The sequence below is a fragment of the Malania oleifera genome, chromosome 7 (genome assembly GCF_029873635.1).
Source record: "Malania oleifera isolate guangnan ecotype guangnan chromosome 7, ASM2987363v1, whole genome shotgun sequence".
NCBI lineage: Eukaryota > Viridiplantae > Streptophyta > Magnoliopsida > Santalales > Ximeniaceae > Malania > Malania oleifera.
The window spans coordinates 21,240,033-21,252,212 of record NC_080423.1 but is presented as its reverse complement, the minus strand read 5'-3'; the positions used below and the strand labels follow the sequence as shown (position 1 = coordinate 21,252,212).

Sequence of the window (12,180 nt, the reverse complement as noted above, 5' to 3'; positions counted from 1 at the left end):
TAAAGTAGATAATAAGTAATAATTAAAAATTAAATTTTATAAATTATTATCATTTTGTTTTAAAATTTTTTAATTATATTATAATAAATATTTTTATTTTTAATAGTATTTGGTATAAATAAAAATATAATAAAAAATTATTTTTTCACCCTTTCTTTTTCTCAATAAACTCTCGATTCAATTAAATCTTTAAAAATAATATGAACGTAGAAAATTACATTTTTCAAAAAAAAATATTTTATTCATAGTTTTAGACGCATTGTTTGATTTAAGGAAGAAAATGAATATCTATTTAATTAAAATTTTAATTTATTTTAGATTTTATAAATATTATCCAAACTTAATTTTTAATTTTTATTCTTGAGTTCTAATTTTTATAATTTTTGAGCGACATCAACCTTCAACAATCGAAACACCCGCTTAATAAAGCAGAAGGGGGATCTTGCTTTCGCCAACCAGATGCCATAAAATAATAGTTCACAGATTGCAATCTCGTTTGTGCACAGAACAGCAGGCCTAATGCCCAGGGTGGAAGGATCTTCTTATCGTTAACCAGGGATTTATCCTCACCATAGAAGAAGAAGAAGAAGCAGCGAGAAGAAGGATGGAGATGGCCAGTCTAACACTTGCTGTGTCCTCAACATCGCCACGGCCTCTGGGCGTCAACCATGGCCATTTTCTATCCTCTCAGTTCCAAACCAACCCATCAGTCTCAATAAGTCCCGCTGTCAGCAGAAGAAAACTATTGTTGGTTAAAGCCTCGCAGAGGTCTTCCGCGGAGACCCTGTCTGCGAACTGGGATTTGTCCAACTACTCTGCCGCTCCTTGGCTTCCCAAATTCGAAGAGCTCGACACCACCAACATGTTGCTGCGCCAGAGAATCGTCTTCTTGGGCTCCCAGGTTTCTCTCTCTCTCTCTCTCTCTCTCTATACTATTTTTTAGGCGTAAATACCCATTTTATCAATCAATCTGGAAGACATAAACTATCTAAAAACATGTACAACGAGAGAATAATCAATCCTTAAACCTAAGTTAATACATTCGAAGATGGCTCTGCAAATTGAAGTCAGCGACACTTATTATTTCATGAATTTTTCGCGCTGCGTGTGTGTGCGTGTCTGTGAGTTGGTTATTTGTACTTTTGATAGGTTTTTGGGGGTTTTGTTTTTTATATTTTTATATTTTTATAGTTTACAGGGTTGAAATGCAAGGATGCAAGAGCTACATTTAATTGTTTTCATGGGTTTTGGACCGTTAATTATCCAATTAGCTGCTTCATATTGCTTTGGAAGCAACAAAAATATCTCTGTCAATAATCTTTCTGTTGAGACTTTTGAGTTTTTTTCCCTCTGCAGGATGATCTTATTTGAGTTGATGAATTTTAAGCTACAAGACTAAGAAATTTGATCTGATTTTTTTTTTTTTTTAATGTCCTAGTCAGAAGAATTTATTTATATTGAACCCCCTAGTAAGGTGAGTTTTTGAAAATTTCATTAATGATGACCAGGTGGATGACATGACTGCAGATTTAATCATAAGTCAGCTCTTATTTCTAGATGCCGAAGACCACAGAAAAGACATTAAATTGTTTATAAATTCACCTGGTGGCTCTGTTACTGCTGGTATGTCCTTTATGATCAGTCTCCTTTTTCTAGATTTTATTTTTTTATTGAAGATATTAGAAGTGCTGGTATGTTCTTTTTATTTGTTTATGGGCATGCTTTGTCATTCAATCATGGTATCTGTAAGCTAAAATCTACAACTATTTTTATCAACAAGTTTGCTGTATTGAACCAAATCATATGAGACAAAGCTTTAGTCATTGCAGCCAAATCAACAGGCGACATAGGATTGCAAAATTAAACATCAATATATGTTTAAATAGCTGCCTTTAAAGTATGTTGATTGAGAGACTCTCAAAATAATTCATCAAGGTACACTTAAAGTACACTCATACATCGTTGAACATATTCCAATTTCAAAGCTTCTTCCATAAGAAACTCTGTTCTTAGACTCTTGGGGTCTGCTTCTCCATTTGTTAAGGCCCAAGGTCTTAATTTCAAAGTCGACTAAAATTCTAAAGCTCCAAAAGTACAGAAATTTCGATGGAAATTTCAATTTCGATTTGGAAAAAAAAAAGCATGGAAATTAGTAGTAAAGAATGAAATTCTTTTATGAAACTTTAGAAATGATCAATAGATGTATAAAAGGTAAGTTTTTTTAGTACTAATATATTATAAATGAAATGCATCTATGTTGTCTATGAGGTGCAATAGTTAGAATATAATATTGTATTTTAAACATATTCATAATAAATGTGTGTATTAAACATTTTTGATTAATATGAATGAAATTCATAAATCAATTAAGTATTATTTATTATACAAATAAATATTATTTAGACATGAGTGGTTAAATAAAATGTTATGAGTTTAATTTTTCATATAATTTCAAAATCCCTTGTAATAATATTTTCTTTCAATAAAAAATAAGATAAATGAATATAAAAATTGCCTTTTGCATCTAAATCTCACATTTGAATTCCAAGGAAAGTTCATTATGCAGTTAAAATTTTGACCATTTTCACAAAAAATTTGAGATTTTGACAAATTTTGGATGATTTGTTGAAATTTCAACAGAATTTATGTAAGACAGAAATTGACTACCGTTTCGATTTCGAGGGTAATAGAAGGCAGAAATTTCGATGGAAAGTTCGACAATTTCAAGGAAATTTAAGACCATGTTTAGGCCCTTCTCAACAATCACACTGCCCATTAATTACATTATTGTGCATTGTACTCAAAATATTCTCAAATCCCAATTACTGCCTCTTGCTGCATACAAAGACGAGTAATTGAACAAGTTGACTACCTCTTGTAAGACAGAAATTGACTACCATTTTGATTTCGAGGGTAATAGAAAGCAGAAATTTCGATGGAAAGTTCGACAATTTCAAGGAAATTTAAGACCATGTTTAGGCCCTCTGCAACAATTACACTGCCCATTAATGCCATTATTGTGCATTGTACTCAAAATACTCTCAAATCCCAATCACTGCCTCTCGCTGCCTACAAAGATGAGTAATTGAACAAGTTGACATTTGGATGTAGGCTGGTGGCATGGAAAGTTTATTTATTAAGTGGATGATGCATCTCATCTTATGTCGACATGAGTGTGTGTTGAAGCATTTAACTCACTAGTTTCTAAAAAATTTCAAACTATTTTAAATTGTTCAGTACAAGTACCCAGGTGTTTGAGGAATTTGCTTCTAATTTGTGTGAATTTTGCGGGTTATACCTTGTTGCTTTTTTTTTTAGAATGTGGGGTTAGGATTTGTATCTTCTCTTTTTGGTTGTGTTCGATGAGAGACAGGTTTAATTGCATGGAACTATCAGGTGTGGTCTTGAGACGGGTTCTTTTTTATGTATTCTAGGAAGGGACTAGCAGATTGTCCTCATTCCCCACCCCATCCCTTTTAGTTGAGGTTGTAAGTTTTAGCAGAATGCAGGTGTTCCATTAGAATGGGGAGAAAAATCACTTGTTTTAACAATTAGATGAGGTTTTCTTCTTGTGTATTTCTGATTATGAGTGCATTGGTATGTTCTGTTTTATGTCAAGTGGTGTGCATGTTGCTCTTTGCATTCATTATTTGACGACAGTTTACACAAACTCCTGTGGCACTATTCTCCGCTTTTCTATTGAGAATTTTTCAAAAGAAAAATAGCTGCATAAAAACATACATGAAATAGGAAATATAATAGTATAGCTTTGCACCTGTAAGAAATGGGCAGTACTTACTCGTACATAGCTTGGAGGCTTGCAGCTATATAATATAAAATTAGCTACTTGAGAAGCAAAACAAGTGTAACAATTGTTCTTATTGTTTCCAAGAAAGCTCTAGGGGTGTGGAAGCTAGAGCCTAGCAATCCTGGACCATGTCATTTGTTTGTATATACATGGGAAGATGTTTTTATTTTCTCCAATGTCATTTTTGTTTTCAATTTTTATTTGTTTGATCCATTTCCAGAACTTGCTAGGCTACTAAGGGTATGAACTATGAGGCCACAGGCTTTTAATGCTTGGCTGGAGGAATAGAACTGTGGTTGGTCTGTCTATGGTGGTGACTGAATCTTCAGTTTGCTCCCTAAAAGCAGCTGCACATTTACAATCTTTGCCACCAGTCTTTGTCATGACCAATCTTTGATCAAACCCACAAAATTGAGTCATCCATAATCACTTTCTTCTTGAGATTTGATCAATCCTGACCTTTTACCCAAGCTAGCCTTGCAAATTCAAAGGGATACTGAAGAGATTCAAAGAACAGGGAAATTATAAATGGGTTGACTGAGAGCCATGGCCACATTTGACAATTTGTGTTGTGAAGGAGCCTCTGTTAAACCATAATGCCTTTGCCACTACAATTCCAGCAACTTATTGAATAGAAGATCCTCAATATCTTCACCACTGCAATTCCTTTTTGTCAAATTTTTTTATCATTCCACAAGAATAAGTAGGAGAGAATATCATCAGCTGGTTTGAATGAATAGCAGATTTCAGATACTGTCCCTGGCCTCCTAATCCTGGCTAAGAAAATTCTCCTATTTCTGCCCTTGCAGGTGAAAAGCTTCAGAAATTTCCCCTTATTCTCCTTGACAAAGCCTCCATCTCTGCTGTTGCGTTTGGGCCATGCAACCGCAACCATGGCTTCAAGCCTGATGCTCGACTATATTGCCTGCACTGATTGTTAACTGCCAGGCCCCAGAGAGAGAGCCCTTATTCTCCGCTGCAAGTCCAGCAAAACCTCCACTTTCGCTGTCAGCCTTGTCATAAAGTCCATGAACCTCATGACCTGATCACCTGTATGAGAGACCAACAATTCTTTTCGTGTTGCATAGGGATTGTTGAACCTTGCCATCTATCAGCATCTTGATTGGGACCCAGTCCTGACATTGCCAACAATATCAAAGTACAGCGTTGACATTTCAAAAATTGAAATAATGGGGACTAAATTAATGACCACCCCTCTCTTTTCCTTTCTTGATACAATTTATTTATTATAAAAAAATTAATGACAACTCTCAATTTTTAGCTTTTGATCATTTGATGTGCTAATATAGATTTTTGAATATAGATTGAATTTGTGTTTTGAGTCTTGTGTGCGTGCATTTGCATAAGCTATCCTCTCTCTCTCTCTCTCTCTCTCTCTCTCTCAACCACACATACCCCACATTCGCACACCCATCCATATGTTTAAAAAATGCCTAGTCTGGCCCCCAGGGCGTGGTTCAGTTGGTAAGGTTGGATGCTGGGAGTGCCTCTCACGAGGTCAGCAATGCACCTCCCGGGCTCAATTCTTCCCCTGGGCTCCTGATTTACCCTCCTCATGGTGCTGTGGGGCCACTCTATGGGGCGTGGGATTAGTCACAGACTGACGTGGACACCTAGGACGTTACCTAAAAAAAAGAAATGCCTAGTCTGAGCTGACTTCTGCATTTTCTGATCTATTTATTCGACATATTTCATCCAAGTTTATCTTACTCTTTGATTTGTTAAGTACTAAAATTATCTTACACTTTTGGCTGGATTGTGATCCTTGAGAAAATCAATACCAATGATTTGTTGCAGAGGAGTAGCCCTAATAAGGCCTTGCTGCCTGAAGTTTATGTCTTTGTTTGAGGAGTGGGGAGACTTGGTTACATTTGTTCCTATATTGCCCCTTCACTTCCGCTGTTTGATAAGTTATTTGGTATTTTTTATGAAAACTAGGTTAGCCCCCATGCTGAAGGTTTTTTGTATTACTATGTTTAGGGGGTTTGATAAAGGAAAGTGTGGGAATGCTTTGTGACTCTGCAATGTTATGGCAATATGTGGTGTGCTTGGTTGGAGGGGAATGCCAAAATTTTTAAAGTTGTGGCAACTCCTAATAACTTGCCTTGGAGTAGAGTGGTGTATCTTGTGTCGTTATGGGTTTCAGCAGATGGTTTCTTTCATCATTTTTCTCTGGGAATTATGTGGTGTGCTGGTTGGAGGGGAATGCCAGAATTTTTAAAGGTGTGCCTACTCCTAACAACTTGCTTTGAAGTAGATGGGTGTATCTTGTGTCTCTGTGGTTTTAATAAATGGTTTACTTAAATCACTTTCTCTGGAAGACTTGCAGCGGTATTGGTTGGCTTTGCTTATTGGTTATCTTGTTTTCTTTGATCCTGTAGCTGTTTTCTTTTTGTAAAGCAAGGATATCTTGTTCTCCTTGTTTTATTTTCCTTTCATGATGCATTTTCTTTCCTCTTATAATGTAATTTTTTGTTTACCAATTTCTTTTTCAAACAGAAATTTGTTGTTGGGTTTTTCCTGCCATGCTGCAGAAGCATTGAATATTTATTTAACATATGAACTTTCTATTTTTCATTTGTCTTCCCCATTGGCGTTTTTCTTTCTTTGTCATCACCCATCACCTGCTTGAGGTCGTCTATGAATTTCTGTTAAGCCCTATCAAATGCTTATGAAGTTACTAATTTTTGTTTATCTACCACGATGTATAAGCTTCTTTTCTTTTTAATTGAAACTGAGAATTTTCTTCTCCTTAATTTTTTTTATGCCTGTTTATAAGTCTTTGGAGAGACATGGTTTTCTCCATTAACTTTTTAGAAACACGGTTGCTTGAATCCTTGGACTCATGGTATGTTATGTTTAATTATGTGGTAAAGTGAGAGACGGAGAAGAGAAGAAATAAGAAGGGATTGGAAAGAAGAAAAGAAGAGGGAAAAGTCCGGTGGCAGTTTCCTGGAGCATACGTAGGGCTCCAGTTCTGCCATCTTATATATTAATAATGAAAAGACAAAACTACCCCCTTCCATACACCACATAATTTTTACTAAAATAGCATATTCTCTTCCAACATCCCCCCTCAAGCTTGAGGTGGACAAATATCACTAACCCCAACTAGTTACAACCATTAGACAAGGAAGCTTTAATAATGCTTTCGTGAAAACATCACCTAACTGATTGCGAATTTCATGAGTAAAGTTTTCACTTTTCACAACCTTCTTCAACACAACATCCCTCAAAACATGATAGTCAACTACAACGTGCTTTGCCCTCTCTTGAAACACTAGGTTGCTAGCAAAATAAATGGCAACTTGATTATCATAAAACATATTCATGGGTTTGATTACCAAGAAACCTGCCAACATGAGACACTTAAACCACATAAGCTCACTCAAGTATAAGACATGGTTTGTTATTCAGCTTCAGCACTAGAATATTAGTTTGTTTCTTCTACCAGGAGAGCTTGTGAAAGACCATAGAATTCTGCAAACTACATCCCAAAGTGGTTTGGGATTTTCCATAAATTGACTCACCACCCCCACAATAAAGGACACGTCAAGTCTAGTGACAGTCAAATAGATCGACTTGCCAACCGCCTGCCTATATCAATGTTTCCCTTCAAAATCTTGTCCAGCATCCCTAGACAACTACTTGTTCGGATCTGTAGGAGTATCAGTGGGTTTAGCTCCTAGCATGCTAGCCTCATTTAGCAAATTAAGGTATATTTTTTCTTAGATAGTTGAACCCTTTCTTACATCGTGCAGTCTTAATACCAAGAAAGTAACGCAGAGTACCCAAGTCTTTGATTTTAACGTTTTCTTGAAGCCATTGCTTGATATGTCATGATGACGTTATTAACATAAACTACTAGAAGTACCACACTTGTCTCCTTGTTATGGACAGACTAAATGATGAGAGTAGTGCTGGATAGAACCAAATGTAGAAAGCATAATACTAAATTTGTTAGACTAAGCTTAAGGAGACTACTTAAAACTGTAATTGACCTTATGCAACCTACATACCTTACCGTCCGCCCTGAGCAACATACCTAGGAGTTTGCTCTATGCATATCCCTTCATGCAGATGTTTATACAAAAAAGGCATTCTTCACATCCAAGGTGTAAGGACTAATAAACTTTAATTTCTAGTGAGATCAATACATGAATAGAATTTAGTCAAGCTAAAGGAGGGAAGGGTTTCAAAATAATCAATATCATATGTTTGGTTGTAACCCTTGGCAACCAATCGAGGCTAAGCCATTTCACAGGATCCAGGAAGATATTTGAAGAGTAGACCCAATGACACCTAGACAACTTCTTAGTGGGAGGAAGATCCATCAAGTTCCATGCCCCTTAAGTGGTCACTGCATAAAGAGAGAACTTATCATGATTAATGCATGGAACATGAATAGAACATGTGCACCCAAAGACATGAGACACGAAAATGAACATGGATGTTTTTGGGTACACTAGAGAAGTGACTTTGTCCCCTTAAAAACACAAGATGATATTCTCTTAAGCAGAAAAACTGTTAAAAAAAGAATCAGTCTAAAAGATTTATGAACATGCGTACAAAAGAGTATAAAAGTGCTATGCTAATTAAATATCTTTTTCTCTGTTCAACTTACATACATATAATTTTTGGTGAATAATCCCTTGATTGAGGCTTAGTTTGAACAAGTTCAAGTGTATTTCAGATCGAAAAATTTGAATACTAATGGGAGAGGCTGTGTTTCTATTTCCTCTTAGGATTGGACAAATACATTAAGAAATGCAGACCTATCTTTTAACAGATAGATTCAGGTCATATGCATATTCTTGACTCCACACAAACCACAAATATATGAATGAATAAGAGAAAAAAATGTTTACTGATGAGACTTGACTCTAGATGGAAAAGATGTTCTAATATGCTTTCCTAATTCACTTGCAGAACCCTCAAAATGAGAAGTAAACCTGGACATGGGAAAACTTGTTGCAGTTTTTAAGGGATGGGTGATCTATCGAGTATGCAACTAATCCAGAGAAACACCATGTGTAGAAATTGAAGAAACTGTTTGAAAAAATTGGATCTATTAACACCATCATTGAAATAGTAGAGGACAGTGGACATCCTTGTCAAGCCTTCCAGCAATCCTGTTTTTCGTGGAGATCAAAATAGTAAAGGATAATGGACATCCATGATAGTTATGAATTTTAGTTAATTGACTAATTGGTAACAGGTACGAAGGAAGTTTTGGCACATATAATACACAGGAAAGAGGAATAGAAGCAAATGAAAGAATATTGCCACAACCAGACACTGCTCTAGCAAGAGTATCGTGGAGCGTAAAGTAATGGGTTTCAAGGACTGAAATAAATTAGGACTATCTACCATATTGGAGGAGGTACAAGAATCAATAAACCAATAGGAGGAAGATGAAGAGACAAGAAGTCATACTGTATTTGAATGGGCAATAGTAGCACTAGATGTAGAACACTAAGTTTGGTGTTTTTGAACCATGCGGAGGAGATTTTATGCTCCTCTTGGGACACGATAAATGAGGTACTCAACTCCCTAGTACAGTGGCTAGGTGCACTTGAAGTGTGAGCAGTAGAATTAGCCCATATTGGTTTCCTAAGAGATCCTAGCAACAATAAATTCAATAATTGTCCTTGTCACAATGTCTTCAAATGCAAGAATTGCCCTTATGAATTCCTTATCTTGATACACTCAATGACATACACTACCTCTGCCATGATCATCATCCCAAATCATCCTTGTCCTCCAACACTTCTTCTGTTACTGTTATATGAAGTTCTAACCATCACAAAAGAAGCTTGAGAAGAAAATTGGGAGCCATCTTTGATGATTTGTTGGATTCTAGCATATGCTTCATTCATTGATGGTATGGATTCACTGGTAAGTGTCTGATCACAGCTGGGTTGAAGCTCACGACTCAAAGAAACTTGGCAGCCTAGAACTGTACCCAAACTAAGTGGATGTTAAGTTCCTCCCACAAATGATTTAGAGCGCATAATACCTCTAAAAGAATTCACCTTCTTCTTGGTCATAATTTTAAACTTCTCATATAGGTTAAAACACGAGTTTTATTTTTAATCTTTTGAGAAGCTTTCATGAAGACCATCCCATATAGCCTTGGCTGATATGTGAAACATCACATTTGCAACTATTGATGGCTCCATGCTATTCTACAATCATGCATGCAATATGTCATTTTCTTTCATATACAAATTTGGAAAACAAGGTGGCATTCTCATAATTATTTGAAAAATTAGAAATGTGAAATGAAACTATTTTCCACAAGTGAACAGAGCCTTGGACTTTTGTTTTTGCATTAATATATACATGCACTGCATGAGACCACGACAAGTGGTTGGAGGATCCAACCAAATTGATAGCTGTGATCTGTAGTTAAAAGTAGCAGTTGAAACTCTCTTTGTAGAGGTCATCAGAAACACCTCCAATAGATTACAATCAGCGCAGACAAGTATTGGTAATGAATAATGCAGTGATAGTGCAGAATCAGGCAGCACACATTAAACTGCACTTCAGAACTTCAGATATCCAGAATTTCAAGAGGCAGCTAAGACTACAGAACTGAAGTTAAAATATCCTAGGAGGAACCACTTGACCATGCTGAACAAGGCAGACCACAAAAAATTACCACGGAACTTGAAAACAACCTGGCGGCTGATACAGACATTATGGCTGACAGAAACTAGAAGTGAGTGTAGGCAAGAACAGGAAAAGAATCATCAAGCATCAATAAAAACCAACCAGTAACTGATACAAGATTACAAGCAATCAACCATGAACATGCAGCATCAAAATAGCATCCTCAAGCGACAACCAGCCAGTGGAATATCAGAACGACAGTTGACCAGAAACAGGATGTGACAGCCGGTGGAACATCAGAACAACGACATTATAGCAGTATGCCAGAGACAGATTGTGACTGACTTCACATCAACAAATCACCATAAACACAGACAGCGGATGCTGTGCAGCATAGCCGAGAGGAAGGGTGTGTCCCTAAAAGACTCAAATGAACAAAAATCAGATTTGACAATGGAAAGATAAGGGAAACAAATGAAAAACAAGGTGTCCAAACTCACCTCAGAAAAATCATATTAGGAAATCAACACTCTGATACCAAGTTGTAAATATAGAGATAGAGGAGAAGAAAAGAATTAGAGAAGAAGAAAAGAAAAGAGAAAGAAGCGAAAAGTAGAGGAAGAAAAGAAGAGGAAAAAGTTAAGTGGCAGTTTTCTGGAGCATACATACAGCTCCAGGTCTGCCCTCTTATATATTAATAATTAAAAGAAATGAAAAAAACAGAAATATCCTTGCTTGCTCCACATAATTATTCGAATAGCATATTCTCTTCTAACATATTTATTTACTGCTGCATCTAGGAATGGGGATCTATGATGCCATGAAGTTGTGCAAAGCTGACGTTTCAACTGTTTGCTTGGGCCTTGCTGCCTCTATGGGTGCATTTCTTCTTGCCTCTGGCTCAAAAGAGAAAAGGTTTTGTATGCCCAATGCAAGAGTGATGATCCACCAGCCACTTGGAACTGCTGGGGGCAAAGTAAGTTCTTGGTTTATGGCTTTCTTTTTTCTTTGAACTTGTTTTCTTCTTTTCCCTCTGAACGTTGATCTTCAGAAATGAGAGAGCTGTTTTCAAGTTTAAGAGGCTCGCTGCAGTTGATCATAATTTTATTGTTTCAACCTTTCAATGAATTAATGGTTATTTGCCCCATTAGGTGTTTTGAAATGTCAACGTAGCTCCGAAAGATGATCAGTTACTCTATAGTTATGAAATTCTTACCCTTGGATTTAATTTTTTTAATTGATAATATTAAATCTAACAAGAATAACAAGGTTATCTGTTCTATATACAAATAAAATATCAAAGCAACACCTTTGATTTTATATTTATATTGTGTTTGGTTCCTTGGAAGTTAGAATCGTTCTGGCTCAATTCCTTGGTTGCTTAAAATACGGGCAGAATGACCATTTCGTGGATTGTAGTAATAATAGTATTATTATTATAATTATAAAATATTATAATTATGGTAGTAATTTTATAAGTTATTGTTATTATAATTATAGAATATTGCAGTTATAGTAATAATTTTATAACAAATTATATCATAAGTGCTCTGCATCATGGTTGATGGCAAAAAATAACTGGAAATCTCATGGGGAGGGGCTGTGGAAAAACATTGGGAGTGGGTCAAAATGCAGGAAAAGGATTAGGACTCTCAGGGATTCAAATCTCTCTCTTTTCTGACAGGTTGGGAGAGAGAAAATTGTGAACATTCACTGGGTTGAGTTTTCTTTGGTTA

General features: G+C 36.0%; 1 protein-coding gene across 1 annotated transcript in view; it reads left to right on the top strand.

Annotated features, from left to right (window-relative positions):
- Positions 1-202: 202 nt before the first annotated feature.
- The window catches only part of LOC131159508 (ATP-dependent Clp protease proteolytic subunit 3, chloroplastic), a 32,507-nt gene continuing 20,529 nt past the window's right edge, over positions 203-12,180 (top strand). The window contains exons 1-3 of the mRNA XM_058114473.1: positions 203-901; positions 1,509-1,623; positions 11,245-11,420. Of these exons, the coding sequence (XP_057970456.1) occupies positions 605-901; positions 1,509-1,623; positions 11,245-11,420 (588 nt within the window). The 5' untranslated portion in view covers positions 203-604. The remainder of the gene's footprint in view (positions 902-1,508; positions 1,624-11,244; positions 11,421-12,180) is intronic.